General features: G+C 45.9%; 2 protein-coding genes across 6 annotated transcripts; both read left to right on the forward strand.

Moving 5' to 3' along the window:
• The first annotated feature begins 240 nt into the window (after positions 1-240).
• ZWINT (ZW10 interacting kinetochore protein) lies at positions 241-11,189 on the forward strand. Of its 2 annotated transcripts, none has more exons than XM_075185575.1 (10): positions 241-388; positions 2,009-2,108; positions 3,972-4,089; positions 5,636-5,802; positions 6,979-6,999; positions 7,081-7,226; positions 7,308-7,470; positions 10,420-10,559; positions 10,865-11,024; positions 11,105-11,189. In XM_075185575.1, exons 1-10 carry the CDS (start codon positions 369-371, stop codon positions 11,174-11,176), a joined length of 1,107 nt encoding a protein of 368 aa, XP_075041676.1. In that variant the 5' UTR covers positions 241-368; the 3' UTR covers positions 11,177-11,189. The 2 variants fall into 2 exon arrangements, with proteins under 2 accessions (XP_075041676.1, XP_075041677.1); XM_075185576.1 differs by lacking the exon at positions 241-388 and adding an exon at positions 1,809-1,893.
• Positions 11,190-11,612: 423 nt separating this feature from the next.
• Positions 11,613-27,605, forward strand: LOC142101252 (catechol O-methyltransferase B-like). 4 transcript variants are annotated; one of them, XM_075185578.1, is made up of 6 exons: positions 11,613-11,694; positions 19,009-19,327; positions 19,411-19,604; positions 19,738-20,001; positions 25,680-25,811; positions 27,069-27,605. In XM_075185578.1, the coding sequence occupies exons 2-6, from the start codon at positions 19,054-19,056 to the stop codon at positions 27,246-27,248; spliced, it is 1,044 nt and encodes a 347-aa protein (XP_075041679.1). In that variant the 5' UTR covers positions 11,613-11,694; positions 19,009-19,053; the 3' UTR covers positions 27,249-27,605. The 4 variants fall into 4 exon arrangements, with proteins under 4 accessions (XP_075041679.1, XP_075041681.1, XP_075041678.1 ...); XM_075185577.1 differs by lacking the exon at positions 11,613-11,694 and adding an exon at positions 15,157-15,292; XM_075185580.1 differs by lacking the exon at positions 19,738-20,001.
• The last annotated feature ends 246 nt before the right edge of the window (positions 27,606-27,851 follow it).

A 27,851-nucleotide genomic window follows, 5' to 3' on the forward strand; every position in this document is an offset into this window, starting at 1 on the left:
CCACAACACTAGGACGGCCATAACCTGCCTCAATCAGGTTACCTCCTTGTTTAACAACAGCTATAACTTGTCTAAAATGATGGCAGGTGATTTAGATAGAGTAAGTAGTGACTGACAGAGTTCCCCTACAATATCACATAAAGTTAATACTGAATATAAATTTTAATAACATGTTAAGGCATTTGGTGACAAGTCCACCTCCACCAACATGTCGGCTGAAAGCTGCTGTGCGCCGTTTCCATGACAGCGTGCGCAAGGTCTGCTGGGAAGAGGCGGGACCTAGCCGTGCTCTGACCAATAAGCACCCAGAAGTGGGTGAACGAGCAACCAATAGGATTTGTAGTGTGGGAGCGGGAAGCTGGGACAGGATGGCGGAGACCGCTGAGTTGTAAGTACCGGGTAATGAGAACCGGCTCACACGGACTGGCTGCTGGTGGGCTTTGGACAGTTCCCTGTACGTGTTGGGGGGATCTAGTGATGGCTCTGGATCCATCCATCACCCGAGCCTCCTCTTCCACCCACTACCAGTGGGCTCGTCTATTACAGTGTAGAATGTGGCCACTGGGGGGCGCTGTTCTATTGCAGTCTATGGCTGGAAGTTCATTTTGTATCTGCTGAATAATCTATAGCACTTCTCTCCCCGACCCCCATCCAAACACTCTGCATACGTATGGGTTACTCTGAAACCACCTAAAGCCACACTATAACCCCTGGCTGCCGGGAACTACAAGTCCCAGCATGCCCTGCCACTCACAGGTGGCACAGACCTGCTTTAAAATAAAGGTTTGTTTACCCAGACACCACAGCACTGCGGCCAAATAAGCCTTGCAATGACTTTTACATTGTTGTCTGTAGAAGTACAGTGATTTATATAGTGCCAGCATCTTGATTTATGTATTTAATGTGTAAAAAATAAATAAATCTGTCTTTTAAAACCAACCATATTTTTATTAATGATTATACTGTTTAGAGTTGTTCACCTATTTAAAATATAACTTTTGTGTATGCGTTCTGATGTGTATACTACAGTCTGTTCTGTCAGTCTACATATGGGAAGCGCTACAGAATTTGCTGGCGCTATATAAATAAATGATGATGTGGGAAGTACTGTGTAGGCAGATCCTACTTACAACCAGACTCAAATTGAAATTCATCTTGAAATCCCCTTGAATTAGTATACGGTAGGAGCTACGCTCAAGTTCCGCACTCCTTTCTTTTTAAACGCAGGTTGTGTCCCAACATGAATCAGACCCTTGGTGGTGAGAATTCATGTGCTGCAATCATTTTGCAGTAAACATTGAGCCTTATATTACATCTATCGAGAATATACATAGGTCTGTTAAACTGGTTGTCGATAGCAAGAGAAGAGAATGAGTTAATCCAGAGTCGGCTTTTCTTGAATACAGTGACAGTAGTTGGAGAATCCGCTTAGGTCTGGTGTGATTATAACAGTCTTGTCTTGGATTACGTGTGATCTGGAAGTCATTATACAGGCTGAGAACACTTCTGTGTCACCCATCTATTAGCTATAGTAGTAATGGGGGCCTATTTTATACCGTGGAGTTAAAAGTATGTTTCATTGAAGATGTGGTAAAACTAGTTTTATCATGGCACTTTGTTCCAAGAAAAGACAACATGTAACAATGTTTCAATTGTAATGTCCTAATTTGACCTAAGATTTCTATATTGGAGTCTTTGTTTTGTAAATGTATCACATTTGACCTTTTTTTGTTGTTCTACATATATTTTGTGGTCACTGAAGTACATTTTCACACCTCAAACTTTATCAGTTTGATCTTATGCAGCTATTGCAATGTCCCTACAGCTGCAGTAAGAAAGCAATGATGGTGCTAAATCTTTAGTTTATGTTTTCAAATGAACTATTCATTTATGGTAAATATTATCTGACCGTCAACTCCTCTTTCTTCAAATGTAAAACTTTCTTTTTTTTTTCCCCTTGGAGAAAAGCCGTTTTCTTTACGTTTTTTCACATATTTATGTTGTTCAGGTTTTTGGATTCTCTTTTGAACAACTCCTGCCTGGATGTGCGGCAGAAAGATGTCTGGGATGGAGAAGTCCCAGCTAAAGTCCTTCTGGATTATATTGTGGTGAGAGAGCTGTAATTATTCTATCTCCTTCTGTTTGTGTGTTCCGTCATTGGGGGTTTTATTTTCTCCTTGTATGTATGGAACATACAGACCTTTATTTGTGTGCTGCTAAGACGTCTCAATTGTTGCAGTTCTAGTCTGTATGTGTAGTGCTAATCGGCACATTATAATGCAGACCGTTCCTCTGACCTAAATCCTCCTTGACGGATAACATTTGAACACCAGAATAACCTTACAAATGTGGGGGTAAAAGTCTATACAAACTATTGTAAAATCTATAAGATCTATGTCTGGTGAAGAAGATTTTAGAATTAGAGGTTTGATCAATTGTATTTCAAAATTTGTAATATACCTTCTTTGTATATGTTTTAATACATTGTATATGTTTTCCGCAGTTCACAGTTCTTTTATGGTTATTCGACCACTAGTGTGTACTTTCTTGTTACCAGAATAACCTTAAACTAGATTTCTGTGCTCTCCGCAGTCCTTACTGAAGAATTCCCAGGTTTTAAAGTGTAACAGTCATATAGTATTGAAAAATCTAATGTTAGTAGTACAGTTTGAATAAAAGACCAATTACAATGTAAAATTATTAATAGACATGTCATTATCAAAAAAAAAATCAGCATTAGATGTGTGCGCCTTCCTCTGTGTCACAAATATAGTGAAAGCTGGCAGTGTGATGTCACGGGATGTTTCTCTAATGCACACTGAGCATGCTCCCGCCAGGAAGTGGGCTGACCACTCGCTTGTGCTCCATAATCGTTATAACCGGCCAGAAGATGGTTAATTCAGGCAGATGTGGGAAAAGGTGTTGTCAGATCAGATATTTCTTTAATGTTCTTTAATTTTGCATGTTCTATTTTGGTCATATTAAGTTGTCGCTGCACGTCCTTCCCTTAAATTGGAGAAGTTAAGGAGAAGTTAAGGTTCTTGTATATGCAGTTATGACAAATTGTGACTTATGTGCTGCATTTTCTAGCAGTGTTCTCTAATCACACTAAGGACCTGTACTTGCTGGTCAGCACCAGGGCCACTTATAGAGTTTGAGTCCTGGTGCAGCATCTTCTGGGGGGGGGGGGGGGAAGGTGTCCTCACCAGTTATGTGCCAACTACCTGTTCACTGACCAGTGCTGGCCACAATAGAAACACTGTACGGACTGGGGCCAGGACTTGTGATTTTGGCTGCACAACTCAATTCACATATAGCAGATAATGCAGCCAATCACAACGCTGTCTGGCTGCTTTGGTTCCATGAACTCCTATTGGCTGCTGTTTCTGAATATGAGCAGGCAGTGCTGTCATTGGCTGTTTTCTGTTTGTGAATGAGCTCTTCAGCTGAAGTCACATGTGCTGGCCTCAGCCACCTTTTTGTTTTTGCTGCAGATCATGCTGTTCATGTGTCCCAGACACTAGATAAAACGACCCTCAAGGCAGGTAACCCACTCCTCTCCTTCCTCGGTGCCCCAGGAGGTCATGCATCGCTTTGCCTTGGGTAAACACTTTAAATGACCACGGGTGGATGTATAGCTGCTCGTGTGCATACTATTATTTAGAGCAGGCCTGTCCAACCTGCGGCCCTCCAGATGTTTGTGAAACTACAAGTCCCAACATGCCGTTCCAGCTATCAACTGGTTGTCTACTGGCAAAGCATGCTGGGGCTTGTAGTTTCACAACACCTGGAGGGCCGCAGGTTGGACAGGCCTGATTTAGAGCTTGCATGAGTTTCAATGTAATGTTCAAGTCTGCATGGTTACTGTTATGTTGTGCAAAAGAGATAAGTATTGGGGTTGGTGATGGATAACAAGTATATGGGTAGCACTTGTCAGTTGTGTGACAGAGCACCGTGTCCATCTTGCACAGGAGCGGAGCAGGAAGCAGAAGATGATGTGCGGTCAGCTGCAAGTCCTGCGTTTCATGCTCGAGTTTCTACAAGAAGCAGATTCTGCCGGCTGGGAGGAAACCAACCCAAAGCTACTGAGTGAGTGCAAAAAAGGGGTGCATGCTGGGCGTGTTGTAAGGATGATCCGTTCTCCAGTGGTGGTCTGGTGGCAGCTACCAGTATGTCACTAGAGGGGCAAAGCGCTCGCGATGTGTGTGGGGTGGTGCTCGAAGGGTGCAAACTAGCGGAGGGGGAGTTTTGATGGACCAAATGTGTGGTTTGTTGGGGAGAGCATGTAGTGGGGGGGGGGGCTACCTGGGAGGAGCAGATTGGTGGCGTGTTGGGGAGAGCATGTAGTGGGGGGGGGGGGGTACCTGGGAGGAGCAGATTGGTGGCATGTTGGGGAGAGCATGTAGTGGGGGGGGGGTACCTGGGAGGAGCAGATTGGTGGCATGTTGGGGAGAGCATGTAGTGGGGGGGGGTACCTGGGAGGAGCAAATTGGTGGCATGTTGGGGAGAGCATGTAGTGGGGGGGGGGTGGTACCTGGGAGGAGCAGATTGGTGGCATGTTGGGGAGAGCATGTAGTGGGGGGGGGTACCTGGGAGGAGCAGATTGGTGGCATGTTGGGGAGAGCATGTAGTGGGGGGGGGGCTACCTGGGAGGAGCAGATTGGTGGCATGTTGGGGAGAGCATGTAGTGGGGGGGGGTACCTGGGAGGAGCAGATTGGTGGCATGTTGGGGAGAGCATGTAGTGGGGGGGGGGGGGGTACCTGGGAGGAGCAAATTGGTGGCATGTTGGGGAGAGCATGTAGTGGGGGGGGGGGGGGCTACCTGGGAGGAGCAGATTGGTGGCATGTTGGGGAGAGCATGTGGGGGGGGGGGGTACCTGGGAGGAGCAGATTGGTGGCATGTTGGGGAGAGCATGTAGTGGGGGGGGGGGGTACCTGGGAGGAGCAGATTGGTGGCATGTTGGGGAGAGCATGTAGTGGGGGGGGGGGGGTACCTGGAAGGAGCAGATTGGTGGCATGTTGGGGAGAGCATGTAGTGGGGGGGGGGTACCTGGGAGGAGCAGATTGGTGGCATGTTGGGGAGAGCATGTAGTGGGGGGGGGGTACCTGGGAGGAGCAGATTGGTGGCATGTTGGGGAGAGCATGTAGTGGGGGGGGGGGGTACCTGGGAGGAGCAGATTGGTGGCATGTTGGGGAGAGCATGTAGTGGGGGGGGGGGGTGGTACCTGGGAGGAGCAGATTGGTGGCATGTTGGGGAGAGCATGTAGTGGGGGGGGGGCTACCTGGGAGGAGCAGATTGGTGGCATGTTGGGGAGAGCATGTAGTGGGGGGGGGGGGCTACCTGGGAGGAGCAGATTGGTGGCATGTTGGGGAGAGCATGTAGTGGGGGGGGGGTACCTGGGAGGAGCAGATTGGTGGCATGTTGGGGAGGGGATTCAAGCGAGCAACCAGTGGCACCTAAAGGGGAAGGTGCAAACTGGCAGAATGTGGGGGGTTGGGTGCGTGGAGGGAGCAAATCGGAGGACGATAATCTACATGGTGAGGGGTGATCTGGGGGAAGCTGGAGAAAGTGACACAAGGGAAGGTGTAGCCAAAAAGTTGTTTGTCCCAGCTCATTATCGTTCTTCTTCCACAGACATAGATGCAGAGGAGGTGAAACAGAAGTGGAAAGCTCTTAAATATGAGTATCGGGAGAAAGTGAAGGATGTGGAGGAGGCTATACCTCAGCTGTTGGAGAGAATTCAGCTTGTTCATGAGAAGAGGACTCAACTGGAGGAGAGTCTGCAAAGATACCAGAGCCAGGTGAGGACCAGGCCTCCGGCAATCATATAGTCTGTGCGAGCCGCATCTGTAGTCGTATTGTGCCCATTGAGAGAGATTATATATATATATATATAATTACATGTAGATTTGGAATTATATTTGTAGCTCTTCTAGAGGGCAGAATAGTTTTTTTTGTGCTATTTTTACAGCGCTGCAATGGAACTCCAAGGGAAGACCGCGCAGCGCATTTTACCTTCAAAATAAAACGCGTTAAGTCTTAGGTTATGCAAATAAGCAATTCCTGGGGAAAAAAAGCATCAGTGAAGCAGAAATAGATGGCAATGTTGGGCTCTTGCATTTTATTCCTCAAGATCACAGCCGCACTGAACTATCCCACCAGGATTATTCATCTTCTGTCATCCAGCTATATAACACAATGATCGGGCTGCGGCTTCTATAACTTGTACTATTCCAAGGCTTGTTCGCACTTCTCTCTGGCAGAGATAAAGTTAAAAATGTCAAGGTGAGTTATTCACAATTGATTTCTTGTCTGTTGCACGCGTGGGATGGAGAGGAAGGCTGCCCTATTGTTGCTGAAGGCTGATGTCCCTGCTAACTGCAAATCTTGTTCTTAATACAGCAATCTAATTCTTACATGAATAAGGGGCTGTAGTATGTTTTCACTTTCATGGTAAGATCTCTCTTCTGCACCTTTCCTGTTATAGAGCTTAACCTGCAGGTCTTGATAAAACCTCTGGCTCTACTTATATGTGATTTGCAGAGGAATGCAAGCTATTGCTTTCTGTTATCAGACATTTTCAGCCTGAGGTGCCCACTGGCTGTATTCTGATACCCCTTATAATTTATTACGTTCTTCTGACGTTCAGATGTTTGGAAAATGTGGCCGAGCTAGTTCAACTTGCACAGATCCGCTTGGTGGGTGAGATAAATGACGGGACACTACAGACGTGTGTTGGCTGATGGTCACGTGTGTGCAAGAGCTGTATTGGGCCTTATCAACAAACAGATATAATAAGAACAATTTGCCCAAGGTGGGGGAGAGAAAAATGAATGTCAAATATCTTTCATTTTGATACATTCCTGAATACTGTATATGTGAAAGGCCGCTAAGTGTACAATGCAAGTAGCCTTCTCCATTCATCCACTGATGTGGCCTTTTCTTAACTTATCGTTCTGTTTTCTTCCATCTTCTAGAAAGCCGTCACAGACAACAAGGTATGTTCGGTCTGTCTGTTGTCATCCCTCCATTGAAGGATCCATGTGTCTTCCTGTTTTTGATCCTTTATTCTATCTTAGACCAAGGACAAACAGCAGCATTTACAAGAAGTTTCCCAGAAGCAGCAGCTCGTGGTGGAGAAATGTCAGAGTCAAATTCAGCAGCTGAAGGAAGAGCTGCAGAAACTGGAGCAGTCGGCGGACAGCTGGATAGAAGCTGTAGGGAGGTGAGACGGGAGCCCGCCGCTCGGGGGACCTGCGACCTGTGCTTGCGGCCTCCTCACACACACAATCATCCTCTCTTGTAGGGACTCCACGCACGTAGGCCTCCTGACGACGCTGCCGGGATTGTCGGTGGTGTGTGTCGGAGAGCAGGAGCTTGTTCTAGATGTGATGGCCGATGAGAAGATGGAGATCCCACCGCTGAGGGTGACTCTGCGCTGGACATCTGAAGAGAGGTTTCAGGTGGAGGTGGGTGCACAGCCATGGAGAAGGTGTTCTCTAGTACGTGTATTATCATTCACTAAGCATGCAGTCTTGTTGTCACTTATACAAAGGATGGACCAGGTCATGGAGGGGTCCGCCGATCCCCAAACTAGTCTACTGGTGGGAGTCCCTTCCCCTTGGGAGAGCTGCATGAAAGCCGAAGGTTCAACTGGCTATTAGGTCTGACAGCGGACTGTATTGGAAGGATACCCAGCAGTATACTAGTCTGGTGTAAGGGGGTGGTAATTGTACTCACGGACGGTTATACATCAGTCCACCGTGCGCTGCCCTGCAAAGTTGTGATCTATAGATCACTGAGGATCGCTTTGTCTACACTGGATAGACCAAAAATGTAAGAAGTGGCTTTCAAGGTCAGTCCAGTAAGTCTTGCAGCATAGCCACCAGTTAGTACGTATCCAGATATGGATAACCCATTCAAGTGATATTGATCATTGAAAAATGTTCCAATCGGGATCCTTCGTTAAAAAAAAATAATAAAAAAGTGGCCTCCTCTATCTGTGGTTATACAATATTTAGCTAGAAAGTTTTATATTTTTCCCCAAAATATTTATAACATAATTATTGCAATATTTCCAGCAGGTTCTCATCTGATGGCAGCTTCAAATTGACATATAGAGCTCACCCACATGAGCGTTATACACCTCGTGGATAAACGAGGTATTAACATCACCTCAAACTGTATGCACCTCGTTTCTCACAAACTGCGGACTATAAAAACATATAATTTTGCTAGCCCTCTGGTTCCCCATATTTGTCAGTCATATTTAAGCTTGTATATATTCTATTTTGAGACTAGTCCATTGTGTTTCAGCCATGGCAAAAGGATTATTGTCAACCAGTCCTGTATGAATGTACATCACACCAGGGGATCTCTTGTCTTTGTTTAGCTGTGGGTCTGTGTGTGCTAGCATAGGGAAGGCCCACAGACAGAGCTCTATGTTTAATTACAGAGGACTGCATTATGTATTTAAATGTAAACGTGTCTGGATTGCGATCTCTCCTGTTTAAGCAAACTCTGCTGTATAACCACAGAACAATACCTGTCCCTAATTAAATCAGGAGTGAGTCATCTGCTATCCCTTTGTCTGTATGTTTACCTGTGAAAAGGTAAACACAGAAAAGGACCAATCAGACAGGTGCTTAAACTCCTAAGGAGGTAATGTTTGCCTTTAAAAACCAGCTCCAGAAACAGCAAATTGGCATTCACTACCCAGTGATAGCTGAAGTCAGGCTGGCGTTGAGATCCAGATCTCTGCCCCTGACAGGAAAGGGACAATTGGGTCCTGGAGTACTGCTGTTGCCCTGATCTACCTCTCCAGGTCTTGGGGAGCTGTGTGTCCACCAAAATCGGAGTGACAGATGGTTACATATTTGAGGGTATGGTGAAGTTAGAGTAGCGCCAAGGAGTCATCACACCAATGAGGAGGTTGTTTCACAGATATGCTGCAGGCCTGGCCAACCTGTGGCTCTAAAGGTGTTTGTGAAACTTCAAGTCCCAGCATGCTTTGCCAGCACATTGTCAGACACTAGCTGGCAAGGTACACTGGGACTTTTAGTTTCACAACACCTGGAGAGCCACAGGTTGGCCAGTCCTGATCCCAGAGAGTTCAGCTGTTGTCTCGGTTCCTGCTTGGTGACAACAGCTCGCTCCACAATCTGTATGCATGTGGGAAACACAGACACACGGTGACTTGGCGCTATCGGATAACCACAGGAGTGTCCGTAGGACACCAATGCCAGAAGAGGAAGGAGGTTCAGCTAAACTAATTGATGAGTGTCGGTCATGGCTGCTGATGATCTTAACACTTCTACAATGACAAGAGACAGGCCTGCCTCTTGAAAGGGACAGCCAATAGGAAGTCCATAGATGGGTTCCTTTTAATATTTTTGTGGAGTCCCTTTCTTGTCACTAGTGACGTCAACCCTCCCTTATTTGAATTTATTTGACAGTGAGAGGTGAGGTGAGGTAAGGTAAGTGTGTGTTTGATGAGTCCTCACTCAGTCCTTTAGATGTATGTGTAAGTTTTACAGACTAATCGGCACACTCTCTGGTATCAACGCTGCGACCGACGTTCCAGAATCCAGGAGGTAATGCAGGAGCGCACTAAGGGGTATATTTACTAAACTGAGGGTTTGAGAGATGTTGCCTCTAGAAACCAACCATATTCTAGCTGTCATTTTGTAGACTGTCTTAAATAAATGATAACTAGAGTCTGGTTGTTATAGGCAACATCTCCATTTATTTTTTTTTCAAATCCACAGGTAAATATACCCCTAAGCCCTTCTAATCACAGGAAGAAACATTTGTGTGTTCGACACTTGTGTTGCTATATATCATCTGAAATAAAGACAATGTTCTTAGTGCGCTTTTTAATCAAATTGCGGGTGCACATGTACCGTGGCAAGGTGACCTCTTTCAGATGGGAACTTACACTAACAATTCATTTCTAATACAGTTGTACATAATTCATCTTACACAATTTAATTGTTAGTGTAACAGTTATATGTATCGCACAGTTGTCCAATACCCCATCCATTTATTCATTCATGTCCTATCGGCATCCTCTCTGTAGTTAGATGCAGCTAGGCTTCTTAGGACAAATGTGGTTTCCATTTGTGTAACAAGATGCGTAGAAAATACCTCCTTAGAAGGGCAATATTATCGATTGTATCGCTGATTCCTCAACATCCTCTATGAGGATCGTGATGAAAGCATTGTTCTGTCTAATACAGCCGGGAGCGTTATACTGTAATAAAAATACAAACATCTGTGGGAATCGTTACAATGCAGCCGCCATGGCGGCTCTATTAATAATATCTGTATTTTGCAGTACCCCAAGGTGTCCACAGATATGGAGGGAATATATATATATATATAACCTTTTTATAACGGCAAGTATGCGTTTTCTGCAGACGGACGGCTCTGTGCCCGGCCTGCCCATGGACCTGCAGCAAGGGGCCACGTCTCGTATCCCGTCTGTACTCCTGGAGCTGCAGTGTTGGTACCGGAGCAATGGGCGACTTCTGAGTGAGCTGAGAGAGCTGGAGGAGAGGTAACCCTGCAGTGTGATGGTATACCCGTGTGTGTTATAGAATACACCTGTGATACTAATATACATATAAACTCCTGTAAGTAAGATCTGTATAATCAGGGATTTTTTTATGTTGTCACTTCTGCAATGGAAAAGTGTTACAGGCATGTACTCTCACCAAATCCATGAGGATAGAAGGGGACTATTCAGAGAACATCCTGAATCGAGGACACATTACGTCCTATTGTTAGTGATACTTTGTATATCCTGAGAGCTCCGTCAGGGTGCCCTCCTTCCTGTCGTCACCCCCTCTTCTGTCTTTGCAGATATACTATAGACTGGCTCGCCACAGAACGGACGCTACTTCTCCTGAAGGGGGGCAAACGGTACCGTTTGCTGGTCAAACCAGGCTACCCCCTCAGCGGAGGCGTCCGGCTGATGTCAGTGGCGGGAGCAGAGCCGTGCGTCGTTCCTGACAACTGCAAGGTAATGGGCTGTGGAAGCTTTGGCTGGAGGAAAATTATTCTGCGAAACCGGGGTACTAATTATCGTGTTTGTTTTTGTAGCCCCTTGTTGAGAGCCCCTCACTGAGTGACTGGCTGAAATATTTGCACAACGCTCCTAACCTCAGTACTTGACCTGGACCCCTGTCCACGAGGACAAGAGACTGCTCTATATCTCGGTGCTTTGAATTTGTGTGGAAGTCAGGCCTGTCCGTCCAGGCTCCGCGTTGCCCCTGACAGATATCCCATGTTCCACGGCTCGGCTAGAAGATATGTAGTTGCCCAGAGACTCCCACCTCGTTTTCTGCTCCAATAAAATATTTTACTTTCCAGACACTGAGCAGAACATTACAACTTGCAGTGACCCCTTAATCTCTCTCTCGCCTCGCTAAGAGTGCGTCATTAAACACGTGCCAGTCTCCCGGTGCGCTGAGAGATATAACAGGTTCTGTGCCAGGCAGGATCTCCTGTTGGCTTCTTGTTACACACTGAGTACATATATTGATTGAGCAGATGACCGGCCAGGTCACTATCGAAGCCACCGATGTACGCAGCTTCGCCCTACAACGAACCTAAAGCTGCACAGGAACGTCACTGGCACAAAGAGGGTTAATCCGACAGAGAGGAGCCAGCTCAGACAAATTGGATTACAGGTTGTAAAGATGGAGGAGGGTGATGACGGATTAATACATTGAGGGATTTAAATCCACACGCATTTTAGATAAGAAAAATCTACCCCTCAGGCTAATGGGAAATGTCACAGTCTGAGTTTAATAATAGTTTTAATAATGAGCCCAAACTTTCAGCAAATACTTTTTATTAAGAGAAACTTTATCGGTGACAATGCTGGAGTTTGAGGATTTTTGTTTCTTTGCTTACTAGTTTTTAAAAACAAAAAGTGGGAGGTAGGAAATAAAGATGTACGTAACACAGGCCGCAAAGTGGAGATGGACGCAAGACAGGAGAGGCTACGTCAACTCTTATTTATTGTGTATATTTGGTGGTGGACCGGCATTACAAGGTTCTGTTTGCATTTTTATATATATATATATATATATATATATATATATATATATATATATATAAAATAATTTGCTGTATATTATGTTTTTGGTGTGTGTGTGTGTGTGTGAAAAAAGGGCTGAATAATATAAATGAAATAACTGGAGTGTTTTTATAATTATAAGTTCACCATACTCTGTCACTCACATGCTGTGGGCTGCCATGTTAGGGGGGGGGAGCTTCTCTAATTCCACAGATAGTTGCTGTGCAGATATGCACTGGATTGGTGGACTGAGGGGCGGGCCATTAATGTCACTGCATTCTCATGTGTTTGATCCCATTGGGTAAAGATGTGGGAGGAGCTTCAGCTTTTTGTAATGAAGGGTTAAGTAATACTTTACTCTTAAACAGCTGGCGTAGAAATTCAGGGTAACCCTGAACAATGTATTGTACCTTAATGGTTCATATGTGGAAAGTTGGCGCTTAGCCCTTTTCAATTTCCTGATACATATATGTAAACAACATTTTAATTGAGGAGAGAGAATTGCCCATCTATCAATGAATTTGATTTGCCAATACAACCTCATTGGTAGTACATTCTACATCTGTACTGCTTTTACTGTAAAGAAGCCTTTTTAGATTAGATCTAGTCCTTTCAAACTTGAGTCACCTTGTCTCCCGATTTAATTATGAAGCTCCCAACAGCTTTTGTCTTTTACATCTTTTTTTTTTTTTTGTCCATCGGCAATAAACATATTGTTATAAAATAATTCTCGTATTGCCATTGTCCCTTTCCACCATAACCTCAATGCTTGCAGAGAACTGGGCTGGTCTCTACCTTTAACAAAAATGGTTCCTTTTAACCCTTGACAGTGGCATATTGTCACGTTTCATTCACCGTTGTTTGAGTTGATATAATTTGTTCGTGTATTTGCTGCTTCAGTTCCTACTAACGGTGGTGAGTCAGCCATTGTGAATTGGGACTGTATATATTCACATCCTTCAGTGCCGTTACGCCAAAGCACGTGATTGTCTCTCCTGGAAACGGTGACATTGTAAAACAATGATTATACACTCGGTCCGCATCTCATTATAATATCTAGAGAACACTGATTTCACTTTCCAGATACTGCGTGTTTCTTAAGCTGGGTACACACTACACGGTTTTCGCCCAATAATCGACTTAATCAGCCGACATACGACCGCTCGTTCGAAAGTCGGGTCAGTGTGTGCAGTGACCCGATGGTCGAAAGTCTGCCCATTTGGACGATTGTCGTCTCATTTGGTTGGTTGTACCGTTAAATATTTTCATTCCAATCTCGTTTCCGCTGTGTAGTGTGTATAAACTTCCGACCAATCCACAACAGTGAGTAAGAAATTACAGTCATTGCTCACGACAACATGGCTGTAAAAAGTCGCTAAAGGGACGTCCGCTCTTCCCTTTATCAAGGCTAGTGTGTATGCAGTCCATGGACCAAGCCATCGGCCCATCGATCGCATGTAAAATCGCTTGGCATAAAAAGTTGGTGGAAAATTCTGTAGTGTGTACCCAGCTTTAGTAAGACGACCATAGCTGTCCGACAGTGCCCTTGGATATGTCAGTACTGGCTTTGGACTAACCGTGTGCATGGTGGTTGGTGACTGAACACATTGTAGCTGCCATAGTTCTATGACTGACTGTGGTCTTTGAGTCTTGAGGAAGATAATCACAAGAGCGATAATGATGTGTGCAAGTGACTATACAGAGGTATACTGAGGAGAGACGGTTATTTATGATATCTAGTGTAATCCACTTAAACTGCACCTTTCCTCTGTACGTTGGAGGCAGCTCTTATACAGACTAGAGTAGTAATTGTGAGAATCCAGCCTTTCCTGCCACCACCAGGGCTGCTCACAGCCGTCCCCACTTTGTGCCCCCTTCCCTCCCCCACTTTGGGCCCCCTTCCCTCCCCCACTTTGTGCCTCCGGGCTGTCTGCTCTCTCAGGATAGGCTACAATCCAATGAATGTTGGTTTACATTCCAGTATTTTTGCTGTCAAAGTAGAGGTATGATATGGCATCACCCCTCTTCCATCACAGCATCTTTGTAACATGACCAGTGCTACCTACAGTGCGGCCTGCCGTTTATAATATCTCTGCACAGCCTTCGTTTCCAGTCGTACCACCTTTACTACATTCATCATCATCATCATCATGTATTTATTTATATAGCGCCCTTAATTCCGCAGCGCTGTACAGAGAACTCACATCAGTTCCTGCCCCATTGGAGCTTACAATCTAAATTCCCTAACACACATAGACACAGCCCGAGAGAGACTAGGGTCAATTTAATAGCAGCCAATTAACCTACTAGTATGTTTTTGGGATGTGGGAGGAATCCATTGCACCGGAGGAAACACACGCAAACATGGGAAGAACATACAAACTCCACACAGATAAAATAAGGATCGGGAATCAAACTCATGACCCCAGTGTTGTGAGGCAGAAGTGCTAACCACTAAGCCACTATGCTGCCCGATCATATTTGCTGCAAGTGTGCCCCATACGTCCCCTTTAAACCTTTTCATGCCATCAACATTGGTTTTTATGCCAGGGCTAGCCCCACACGTAGTGGATTGTAGCAATGTTATCCCAATGTCCTGTGCATAGTATGTGAAGCTCGGGGCATAGGTACCCGCCCCAGGTGTAACCCAGTGATCCGAGCCAGATTTAGCTTTCAAACTCAACTCTAAATTACAATGTGGAACTAAAGCCGCCCGGTATTTGTGCTATGTGCGAAAGCAGACAGTATTTTATCTACATGCAAAAAATTTTTTTTGCAATTGCACCCCCTTACATCACAACATGGCTTGTTTACTTGATTTATAACTATATACTCCCCTCCTCTTCATATGGCAGGGCTTCATTGAGGTAAAATTTAGGCAAGGACCCCTGGCAGAGAAAGGGTTTAAGAATTGTGGCTATTTTAATGCTCATGCCAGGAGAACCTAGATTATAGATGCAGACACTGATACAAGCCAGGCTGTGACTATAACAAGGCACATGGAGTCAGCCGGCAGGGCATTCTGACACTTGTAGTTCCACACACAGCATCGCCTCCTTGCAGGCTGTTCTGGGTGTGCATGAATGTCTGTCTCTCAGTGGGAAGGCTGGTGTCCTGATGGAAAAGAAGGCGGAGAGTAAAGGATTGAGTTCCGTCTCCCACTCAGGTCTCACACAACAGACTGCTGAGGATCCCACAGCCAGCCAGTAAGTGATGTGCTGTGTGAGATTGCAGAGGCAGTGTGTGGCTGATTGTAGTGTCTTGTGTTGGCTGCAGTTCTTTTGTATCAGGTGATTGTTCCAGGATCTTGAAATTCCAGTCTCTCGCTGCATTGGAATCTGTTAAGCAATAATAATATTAATATGGCCCCTCTGTCTCCTCCCTCTTCTATCTCAAAATTGCTTCCTTCTACCTAACACATCTGTAGTACTGCAGAGACTGTATGAGCGTTTAGTGAAGTGAATGCTGAATTAGAGGAGGGGGTGTTTAGCTAATAAACATGGACCTTTAAACCAATACTGACCGTTGTGTTGCCTGGTATGGGGCTCAATTCCAAAATGCGTGCAACATTGCAGAGCAAATTCTCTCCGTCATGTTACCTGTCTACGTTTGCATAGGTGTGCCTAGGTTTTTTCAGGAAGCAGACTATTTTTTTTGGGGGGGGGGGGGTTAAAAATTTGCACAGGTTGATAGTAGAAGTTGGGCGGTTCCTTGTTAATTGCAGATTAAGCTCATCTACTTTGGCACTGAAGTAGGAGAAACAAGACTTAGGGCTGGATTTACTAAACTGTGGGTTTGCAAAAGTGGAGACGTTGCCTATAGCAACCAATCAGATTCTAGTTGTCATTTATTTAGTACGTTCTACAAAGTGACAGCTAGGGGCACATTCAATTGTTGCCGTTTCCCGCGGCGTTAAAAATATTACCGTTCATTTTCTCCACCTTAATAGATCCTCGTGCTCCTCACAATCCCTCCCCCCATAGACACCTTTTGTGAAAACAAAACCTCATCTAAAGGCTTAATATCTACTTTTCTATTCTCTACTAATGAATCACAATTTGCCTGACAAAGAGGCTCATGAGCTCCGCTGGGAGGAGGAGATGGCTGAGACCTTGGACCCAGAGGAGTGGACGGAGATTCGTTGCCAAATCTATCTGTACACAGATAAAAGAAAATTCCTACAAACTCTTATTCCGTTGCTATTTAGTCCCATCCAGACTGAGAACAATCTATCCGACAACCTCTGACCTCTGCTGGCGCAACTATGGCCAGTGTGGCTCCCTGTCCCATATTTGGTGGAGCTGCCCAAAAATGATCCCTTTCTGGAAGGAGGTAGCTGACCTTAATTATAAAATAACTAGCCTAAGACCCCCATTCCATCTATCTTTATCCTCCCCCGTCTACCTCCTGACAACCACAAAATACTGTGGTTACTCCCGGGCCATATCCTGACCGCAGCCAAATGCTTAATAGCCAAGAAATGGAAACAACCAGAGAGCCCCTCTATAACTGAACTAATTCAGAGCGTTTGCTATATATATATATATATATATATATATATATATATATATATATATATATAACCTAGAACACATGACTAGTGTAGTTAATGACCGCCCTAACAAATTTCTCTCCACGTGGCATAGGTGGCAGGATTACTTCAATGTTACACAATCCTCTCCTTAAAAAATGAAAGTTATAGATATTTTGGAAAAAAAAATTTGAGCTGAGTCTCGCTGGGTCCTCTTTTCCCCTCCTTCTCTGTTTTTCTCTCTACTAACAAACCCTCCTCCTCTCCCCCCTACTATCCCCCTCCTCTCTGTTTTCAAACTTCCTCTTCCCCTCCCCCTCTCCGTCATCCCTCTATGGTACTCCGGATAGCTGTCTGCCCATATGTTACTACTCTTGGTGACCGTTCCATCTGTAGTGGTTCTGAGTCCTATACCTTTACCTGTATTACAAACTCTCGATGTTAACACTGTTATGAGTTGTATTCTCATAGCATATGCTGTACCGTTTCTTTTTGGAAAAAAACTGAATAAAAATGTATTTAAAAAAAAAATATTACGGTAATTCCAAGCCGGATTTCAGGGAGCTGCGAGCTGAAATCCAGCGTTAAAGGTACCGTAATAACTGTAATAATGCGCACTATTACCGTAATGACTGTAATAGTGCGCACGCCGTTGCGTTACTTTTACGAGTAACGGCAACAATTGAATATGCCCCCTAGAATCTGATTGGTTGCTATAGGCAACAACTCCACTTTTTCAACCCCGCAGTTTAGTAAATATACCCTTTCGATTTGCAGGATGAGATTTTTTAAATGGGTGGAGAGAGGGTATAGACGGGGAGTTACCTGCTTTGCGGAAAGCCACACAGCCTTTCACCCCCAGAGAAGGTCTTGAAATCTACCCCTCAACTCTGTGGTCACAGAGATCGTGTCTCGCCCCTTCTATGATGGGAAACACTTTGCACCTATCTTTTGCACATCTCCTAGATAGAGCAGTATAGGTGCAATTTGATACATGTAATAAAAGCCTAATACACACAAAAGTGACACGGAAGAAACATTTAAATTAAGAGGGTCGTCCCAAAGTACTTGATTGGAAGATGTGATGTTTACCACCACTTAGAGGTGCTCCCAAAGACCATGAGATGGCCGTGGACCCCGAAACACACTCGGCGGACACAATGCTTCTATATGCTCACATATAGAAGCATTGTGGATCCAGACTGTCTTTAAATGACCCTTTGGGAGGAATTAAATTAGCCACAAAGTGTCTTTGGAATGTCCTTGTAACTCCTAACGGCAGAGAGAGGCTGATTTCTGATTGGTTGCTTTAGTTCAATGCAAAGCTTACACCTGAATGCAATGTTGGCAAATGAGCCCTACTTACCTCAGTTAAAGCTCCCCTGTGCTTACTGCATTCATACTATGATCAGAGCTGCAGACTGAGATGGGGAATGTTTTATTTCATTCTCGAAAGCTGGGTATATTCATATGTAATCTTACTTCAAATGCAAGTTTTGTAACGATTTTACCAACGACTGAAAGTCCCGATGAGCAGCAGATTCATGTGTACAAACCTACATGATTTACCATCACATCTGTGATCTTCATCTCTCATAACCATCTGCTAAAAAGATGGTGACTCTGTACACTCTACAGATATCTGACAACACTGCTGGTTGTGAGTGTGTACACACTGCCACATTTGCCCGACATCGTTGATCGTAATTTTTAGGAAGTTTACAAAACCAAATCAACAGAAGCAATGTGCTTTGGTACGATAAAACATGATCGTGGGCAGCACGGTGGCTCAGTGGTTAGCACTTCTGCCTCACAGCACTGGGGTCATGAGTTCAATTCCCGACCATGGCCTTATCTGTGTGGAGTTTGTATGTTCTCCCCGTGTTTGCGTGGGTTTCCTCTGGATGCTCCGGTTTCCTCCCACACTCCAAAAACATAGTGGTAGGTTAATTGGCTGCTATTAAATTGACCCTAGTCTGTGTCTGTCTCTGTCTGTCTGAGTATGTATATTAGGGAATTTAGACTGTAAGTTCCAATGGGGCAGGGACTGATGTGAGTTCTCTGTACAGCGCTGCGGAATTAGTAGCGCTATATAAATAAATGGTGATGATGATGATGATATACACACTCGCAATGTCTGACCAAATGGTAGTTTATCGTGTAATATGCACGATAATTGCATAGGTGTGTACCCAGCTTAATTCACATTAGATAAAAGCTAATTGCTGATTGGTTGTTGTGGTTTCAGTGCAGCTTTGCACCATGTTAGTAAATCGTACGTCATATTTAAAGAGATCGTTTACTGACACACAAATGCTTTACTTAATTTTTACATGAAATTAAACGCTCCGTTCTATGTCCAGGACTTAATGTTTGTCTATATTCTGGCAGTCAGGCGTCGTCTTGCTGTGCCCAGTCCCTGACGGTAGTCACGTGATGCTAGCGGTGGTCCTGACTCTCGGCGCTGTGCTGGTGAGTGCCATCCTCCTGGTCGTCTGGCGAGTGCGCACCAATGGCGAGTGGGCACTCTGGTGGCATGACAACTACCTAGAGCGACTGCGAGACCTCCTGTCTGGAACCACGCGGCCCGTTAGGATGCTGCGGTACGTGCAACGTTACGCCAAGTACGGCGATGCCCTCAGCGTAATCTCGGCTGTGGATTCCTACTGCTCCAAGGTGGAATGGGCCATGAACGTGGGAGATAAGAAAGGTAAGCGGAGCGAGTCGTCTTCTGATCTCTACAAGTCATCGTTTGCATTCTGTCTTCATGACCTGTCCTTGTTTCCATGCCAGGTGAGATCTTGGATGCAGTGGTGTTGGAGACCCGCCCTCGATGGGTGTTGGAGCTTGGCACATACTGTGGGTATTCAACTGTGAGGATTGCCCGTTTGCTGCCCCCTGGTGCACGACTCATCACAATAGAAATGAACCCACACTATGCCCAGGTGGCTAAGGAAGTGTTGCAGCATGCGGGACTGGATACACAGGTGGGCAGTGAGGGGCTGCGGTGCCAGGGGGCACCTTCAGAGCTAGATACTTGTATGTCTTCATTATGTTTATACGTTTCTCTTTCTTCTCATTCACCGTACCCGATTTATCCTTACACCTGTCCACCCATAGCTGCCCCCTGTCTCTGATAACCCCCTGCCTTCCACCCCCTCCTCTTCCTGCTGCGGGGCTGAGCAGCCAGCAAGAGACGCCACGCAGCCCACCCCCCACCAGCAGAAGTGGCGGCTGCAGGATGCCCTGCTCTACACCACGCTGCATTGTCTGCAGCTGCCCCTTCAGCTCTTCTCTCGTAGCTCCCAAAACCCACTGACCCCCTCCTCACCTCCAGCTCAGGAGAAAGAGGCAGAGAGACGGATAACAGGTCAGACTTGCAAGGTGAGACCCCTGCCCAGTGCATGTGCATAATGTAATGCTGGCCCTCATCGCAGATAAGTGGAATTAAATTCATCGCTCTGCTGGAGATGGCATTGATTAGGGTGCAGCTATCGTCCATGTTAATCTGGACACACGTGAATGACCCATGGTGCATGGCTGCACTACATTGACGCTACAGACTGAGAGTTATATAGTGGAAGGAGCAGGGTCCCCCAGCAGCACAAAGTAGTGATATAAGGCTCCTGGCATACTGATGCAGGGAGATTCTGGTGACAATCGCACATAAAACAGCATTCATGCAGCCTTTTACAAAGGCCAGCTATATTTTTGTTTTGTCCTTTTTTAGTGGTGAACTGTTCTGATTTTTACACTTGTTATCCGAGGGAAAGAAAGTAAAGCAAATACAGAGGGGTTGCGCGTCTATAGCACCAGAACTATAATGGTATAAGCAGAAGTTAGAGATTCGGAACATTCTCACCCTGAGGTGTATTCTGGGTACATGATATTCACTTAGTAAACTATTAAGCATTTGTTTAACTGATCTGCAACTATAAATAACCTTCACAAACACGGTTCTGATAAGGAAAAAATATATGTTGGCGGAGGTCAAGGTTTTGACAGGCCGACTGCTCCAGCTCTGTGGGGTAGGGGGAGGACAGGGGGCAGCTCCTACCCTGGGGTCCAGTCAGACTGTGCATCAGGAAGGTCATTGGTCGGGCTGTCATTAGAGATTACCCATCACTCCCAGTGAATTGGGACAGTTTACTGTACGTCTGGATCTGCAGTTCACTTAACACCTTCAGGAATGGTTTTCTGGTTCCTTTCTATGAAACTGTCTGCGTTGGAGCGCCGTATTCTGCAGATCTATAATAATTAGAGATGCTCACTGTCCCCCGTGATCTGGTTTTGGATCTGGATTAGCTTCGTGTTTTGGTTTTGGCAAAAACGCCCTTGTGTGTTTTGGTTTTGGATTTTTTAGAAAAATTGCTAAAATATGCTAAAATCACATAATTTTGCTCTTTTTTTGTTCCTACATTATTATTAACTTCAATAACACTAATTGCAAGTCATTTGCAGTCAATTTTGACCACCTCACAGATCACAATATTATTTTCATACACTTTCAAACAAATACTGCAGTGACCTGGCTGGATGGTGAGCGACAGAGCAATGACACAAACACGCGGCAGTTCCTAGCACATCTAGGACACATTGGCACACAGCAGTGGCAGAAAAGATAAATGAGGGTCCGCCCTCCTCCCCACCCCTCGCTATGTTGGATCTTAAAAAGGAATTCAAAACTTGCGAGATCCGACGCCGTCACAATGACGTTTTGCCTCTCTTTCAATTCCGAGGGCGCGCGACAGTACCGAGCCGGCTCGGTACTCGGATCCCCTAAGTTCGGGTGTGTTTGGTTCTCGAGGACCCGAGCCTGAGCATCTCTTATAATAGTCAAGTATTGTGTCAATTATTGCGGCAAAGGAAGGCCTGGATGATAGAAATGTATAGGTCAACACATTCATAAGAAAATACATTTGCCTGTACTCATGGCTGGTAAACGTAGTGTTTTCTGCTGTTGCACATCTGTGTCATTGTGTTGTCAGTGATTTTACACCCCTGTTTCAGAGGCTTCTGACAAGTATCAGGAAGTGTCTCCAGATTGTGTAGATCAGAAAGTTATTAGCCTACAGCACAGAGACGTCAGGCAGAACGTCCCAGAATGCCGTAGTAAGGGAGGTGTTCAGATATATCATTGTGAGAGATATAAGGGGGCAATGGGAGAGAGATGAGGAGGACAATATAATCCTTGATTGTAGTTAATTTGCGCTCTTGTAATTAAGTTGTGTTGCGGCCCACTTGCGCACACGGTAGTACCTATTAGTGACTCTGTAGTGATTCCTCTGGTCTAGATGGTCTCTAGACTGCGGCTTTGTATAGCAGGTGCAGGGATCACTAATATAAGCAGTTTTTGGGGTGGGTTAGTATGTGTAGGGATGGAGGCTCTGCTCCCTCTGATAGCGGGTTATCCGTGTACAAGCGGAGGGGGAAGTTCCAGCATCCAGCAGGCGTGCAGATGGCTCTTGTTCATCTTTTAGACTCGCAGGGCATGTTTTGAGGATTCCCTCCGGAGCGGAAAATACATACAATAATTACTGTGTCACTGAAACGGATTAATTAATCTGGGCATCATTAAAAAAACAATTACAGTTGTTGATGTTTTAAAGTGGACTTTAACCCTCTTCTGTAGCAGTTTGGTGGGGACTTCTCACCTCTCCCTCTGTGCTGCTGTGCTCTTGTGACTTTGGCCTTCCGCAGCATTAGCACTGACCCGGCGTGACGGTGGCAGACTACTTCGCAGACCAGGCCTCGCAGGTGGAGGTCCAGAATTTATCATGGCTCCTATAGGCGTACCTTTTAGTAAATAAATAAAATGTAACATTTTAGAATTGTTCTTTAACATGGAACTGTCGCCAATGCACTATGGAGGCAGCTTCTCTGTGGGCTGGACTAAGAATATCCATTGAAATGCAGACTCTCTATTCACCTAGACCCAGAACATCATGAATATCAGTTATTCGGGGCCTCAATGGATGGAGACGACAGGACACTTTAACTTAGTAACTTGTCTACTGTCCCCTCCCGAAGGAATAGAGCAGAAGCCACAAATCGCCCCATCCTCCAAGATGCAATGCCGCAATCACATAATTTTATGGGGGCGGGGACTAAAATGACACGATTCGAGACAAATCTCGTCTTGGAGGCAGCATATCGCCCACTTCACGAGGAAATGGGTAGGATGCAAGAGAATTCCCTAGTCGCCTGGGCATCCTACTTGAAACTCCGGGAGAGTTTGCAAGTACGACTTTAACAAATCTGCTACTAAGTGTACCAATGTTACTGGGACAGTCCTGATTTTGGATCTAAATGGGTGTGTCCTTTCCTAAAACGGGCGCGGTTTTGGCTGTGTCTTGACATAGTTTGGGTGGATCTAGGTGCAGGTGGGAGGCTCAGCTGTTGTGTCCTCATCCCAGCTGCTTCCTACCATAGCAGATGGGAGTGGCAGCTGCTATTCCTCATTATGTGTGGCTGTGAGATGTGACATCATCACCAAGCGCCAAACTCCCAACGTAACACTAACATGGAGGAACGTGTAAGAACCTGCTGGGTGTCTCTTAGAGGCATTGAAAACACTGGATGAGTGACATCATATCATCATCAGCTATTTATAAATATATATATATATATATATATATATATATATATATATATATATATATATATATATATATATATATATAAGCCTAGCGGCTTGTGTTAGTGTGTGTGTAAAAAACTATTTTCTCAGAAAGGGCTCATCCGAATGACCTGAAATTTGGTATACTGACATTATTTGACAAAAAAATTATAATAGTGAAGTCAGTTAACTTCCATCATCCCCCCTTCCCCCCATGGGAGGGGTAGTAAAGGCTAAATTTACCAGTTGAGGGCTCAAACTCTTGACCGTGTGGGTATTTATTTACCAGAGCCTGTGTTTGGTCATGGACAATTGTATGTCGCATTTTCACGAGTACGGAGAAGCAGTGATGTGAAAGTGCAGGTTATGAATACTGCCCTTCAAGGAAGACTGATTGAGCACAGCGATAAGGTGTTTAGCAGAAACTTTGTGTAGCGAGAGGTTTTAGAATAGTAAGACGATGGAGATTAAGGATGTGGCGATGAAGATGAAGGATGAGGTGATGGAGAAGAATGATGAGGTGGCGACATGTGGACAAAACCACGTTAAAAAAGGGCGCTTACATCAGGAAGTAACGCTCTTCCCCTGAGGAGGCCTGGGCTAGGCCCAAATGCATGACAAGAACCTTTTTAAGACCTTAAGTAGCTTGATTTGACTAGAATGCATGAGTATCATGCACAGGTTAACTTGTTTTTATATATATATATATATATATATGTTAACCCGTGCATGATACTCATGCATTCTAGTCAAATCAAGCTACTTAAGGTCTTAAAAAGGTTCTTGTCATGCATTTGGACCTAGCCCAGGCCTCCTCAGGGGAAGAGCGTTAGTTCCCGACGCAAGCGGCCTTTTTAATGTGTGTTCATGAGGTAAAATTACCTCGTGAAAATGAGTTTGACCCCTCAACTCGTAAATTTAGCCTTTACTACCCCTCCCACGGGGGGAAGGGGGGATGATGGAAGTTAACTGACTTGACTATTCTAATTTTTTTGTCAAATAATGTCAGTATACCAAATTTCAGGTCAATTGGATGAGCCCTTTCTGAGAAAATAGTTTTTTACACACACACACACACACACACACACACACACACACACACACACACACACACACACACACACACACACACACACACACACACACACACACACACTAACGCATGCCTCTACACATGTGTGTTCATGAGGTAAAATTACCTCACGAAAATGAGTTTGAGCCCTACCAAATTTCAGCCCTTTTTGATTTTTTTTTCCCACACACACTAAGAATTTAGTAGGTCAGTGTTTAACTCTGCCCAGCAGGTGGCGCTGCAACTTGTTTTTTTTTTTTTTCACACACAGACGCCACTAAGCATTTATATATTAGATACTAATTCCGCAGCGCTGTACAAAGATTTTTCACATCAGTCCCTGCCCCATTGGAGCTTACAGTCTAAATTCCCTAACATACACAGACAGACAGACTAGGGTCAATTTTGATAGCAGCCAATTAACCTACCAGTATGTTTTTGGAGTGTGGGGGGAAACCGGAGCACCCAGAGGAAACCCACGCAAACACAGGGAGAACATACAAACACAAACTCCACACAGATAAGGCCATGGTCGGGACTTGAACTCATGACCCCGAAAGCTGTGATTCAGAAGTGCTAACCACTGAGCCACCCTGCTGCCAATCATATCACACATTCATCGTATTAGACGCCCCCTAACCATCAGTGCTCTATGTAACCGCCTACATTTGCCTAATGGTAGCACCGGCTCTGTCTAGACTCTAGATGTTATATGGATTGAGGGAAAGGACGACTTCATGTTGGCAGCTAGTAAAATCCTTCAGACATGACCTGAGATGTGTAGTTGAGAAACTAAGTGGCAAGTTATTTTCTTTTTTTTTTCTTTTGATAAAGTGTGTGTGGGGTGGGGGTGTCTCTATTTCACCTTCCAAAACAGGCCTGGAGAACCCGTGGCTCTCTAGCTATTGTGAAACTACAAGCCCCAGCATGCTTTGCCAGTAGTCAGCCATTAGCTGACAGGGCATGCTGGGACTTGTAGTTTCACAAACACCTGGAGAGCCACAGGTTGGCCAGGCCTGATCCAGGAGATTTATCTGTACACGGGTGGATCCCGTCATGATCTACATGTGAAGTTTATTCGATTAGTATGTACAGTGCTTTCCTCACGTACAGCTAGGTTAATAGCCTCATAGCCCTGTGTCCCACATGACAAGATCATTCTCTTACTTGACCCCTTCCCTGCTCCTTGCATTTCATTCACTTCTCCGTGGTGGTTGGTGTCTTCTACTCGCATCCAATGGATAGTAAATCCAGCCGTAATTCCACGCAGCGAAGGGAGAGTGAGACCTCTTGGGGGGATGGCCTGTTGCTGAAGGCCGCAGGAGTCCAGCCCATGTACAGGGAGGTTCTCATCCACTTCTTGTCTCCTAGGTGGAACTGTTGCTGGGTTCTACCTCCGCTCTGATTCCTCAGCTGAAGAAGAAATTTGATATCGAAAAGTTTGACCTGGTGTTTATAGACCACTGGAAAGTCAGTTATCTTCCTGACACCAAATTACTAGAGGTGAGTAAGGCATCGAGCCCCCTCCTCCGAATGAAGCAGTTTTGTGCAGATCACCATTTTATCTAAAGAAACATATACGCTGTGTAATATTATTACTATATTTACAACAGTCAATTGTGATCATGAGTTTTTGTTTTAGGTGCGAGGTTAATATTGTTCTCCTATATATGTGAGAACCCTGCTCTCATCCATGAATGCTTCTGCCCTGGCTCTGCGCTCTTGTGTGCGCGCTCCGCCCCTGACTGTGCGCTCTTGCGTGTGCGCTCCGCCCCTGACTCTGCGCTCTTGTGTGTGCGCTCCGCCCCTGACTCTGCGCTCTTGTGTGTGCGCTCCGCCCCTGACTGCTCTCTTGTGTGTGCGCTTCGCCCCTGACTCTGCGCTCTTGTGTGTGCGCTCCGCCCGACTCTGCGCTCTTGTGTGTGCGCTCCGCCCCTGACTCTGCGCTCTTGTGTGCGCACTCCGCCCCTGACTCTGCGCTCTTGTGTGCGCGCTTCGCCCCTGACTCTGCGCTCTTGTGTGCGCGCTCCGCCCCTGACTCTGCGCTCTTGTGTGTGCGCTCCGCCCCTGACTCTGCGCTCTTGTGTGTGCGCTCCGCCCCTGACTCTGCTCTCTTGTGTGTGCGCTTCGCCCCTGACTCTGCGCTCTTGTGTGCGCGCTCCGCCCCTGACTGTGCACTCTTGCGTGTGCGCTCCGCCCCTGACTGTGCGCTCTTGTGTGTGCGCTTCGCCCGACTCTGCGCTCTTGTGTGTGCGCTCCGCCCCTGACTCTGCGCTCTTGTGTGTGCGCTCCGCCCCTGACTCTGCTCTCTTGTGTGTGCGCTTCGCCCCTGACTCTGCGCTCTTGTGTGTGCGCTCCGCCCCTGACTCTGCGCTCTTGTGTGTGCGCTCCGCCCCTGACTCTGCGCTCTTGTGTGCGCGCTCCGCCCCTGACTCTGCGCTCTTGTGTGCGCGCTCCGCCCCTGACTCTGCGCTCTTGTGTGTGCGCTCCGCCCCTGACTCTGCGCTCTTGTGTGTGCGCTCCGCCCCTGACTCTGCGCTCGTGTGTGCGCTCCGCCCCTGACTCTGCTCTCTTGCGTGCGCCCTCCGCCCATGACTTTGCGCTCTTGTGTGTGCGCTCTGCCTGACTGCGCTCTTGCATGCCCACTCCGCCCGACTCTGTGCGTATTTTGCCCCCTCGCTCTGCGTTTTTGCACCTGCCGCCTGCCCCTTGTTGCCCATTTTTCATTCATGGTTTAAGTTTACGCTCTACTCTTTCTAGGAATCTGACCTACTGAGAGCTGGCACCGTCCTCCTGGCTGATAACGTCACCTGTCCTGGAGCCCCCGATTACTTGCAGTATGTAAGAAACAGCCCACGGTACCAGAGCCAGTATTACCCAGCACAGCTGGAGTACCTGCAGGTAGAGGACGGCATGGAGAAATCCATCTTCTTGGGGTGATGGAGGTAAAACTGTCGCATTCATCCGGGTGATGACTACTTCTGACCGGGGAACCGCTCATCTTTCCGGTAGAGGAACCGATTCCCCGGGTGATGGTCATGATGTCATTTGCACCCACAGGAACTGAGAACCAACTCAGCTTTGTTGTACCAAACACGACAGGATTATGCCGGTACTGATAATTCTTCCGCCACCAACCCAAGGGAGGCGTTCTCCAAAATATTGGTTCCGCCCATAACATGGCGGCCTCTGCTGCGCGCCGGTAACACGTACACCTTAACCCTTCTGCTGCCATTGATGTAGGGTTTACTGCGGGGCCTGTGCTGCTCTTGTGAAACATTAAATGATTTCTCTCAAGCTTTCTGGTGTTGGGTAGTCGGTATAATTACAGTTTCAGAATTAAAAGATGTACAATAATTGTGACACTTCTACTCGTTATAAAATAACAGTGCCTAAAGGCTGCCTCCATTCTCCTCCTCACATCATGTCACTGCCCCTGTTCTCACTAACACATCACTCATCTCCTGATATACTCTGTGCTGCTGGGGGACCCTGCTCCTCCCACTATATAACTCTCAGTCTGTGGCTTCTCCTGCTGCCTCC

This window comes from Mixophyes fleayi, chromosome 9, assembly GCF_038048845.1.
Source record: "Mixophyes fleayi isolate aMixFle1 chromosome 9, aMixFle1.hap1, whole genome shotgun sequence".
NCBI lineage: Eukaryota > Metazoa > Chordata > Amphibia > Anura > Limnodynastidae > Mixophyes > Mixophyes fleayi.

Coding starts and splice junctions, on each gene's coding strand:
- ZWINT (XM_075185575.1), top strand. CDS start 369: ATGGCGGAGACCGCTGAGTT. Junction 389..2,008: donor ATGGCGGAGACCGCTGAGTT/GTAAGTACCGGG, acceptor TATGTTGTTCAG/GTTTTTGGATTCTCTTTTGA. Junction 11,025..11,104: donor TCGTTCCTGACAACTGCAAG/GTAATGGGCTGT, acceptor TTGTTTTTGTAG/CCCCTTGTTGAGAGCCCCTC.
- LOC142101252 (XM_075185578.1), top strand. CDS start 19,054: ATGCTAGCGGTGGTCCTGACTCTCGGCGCTGTGCTGGTGAGTGCCATC. Junction 19,328..19,410: donor GAACGTGGGAGATAAGAAAG/GTAAGCGGAGCG, acceptor TTTCCATGCCAG/GTGAGATCTTGGATGCAGTG. Junction 19,605..19,737: donor ATGCGGGACTGGATACACAG/GTGGGCAGTGAG, acceptor GTCCACCCATAG/CTGCCCCCTGTCTCTGATAA.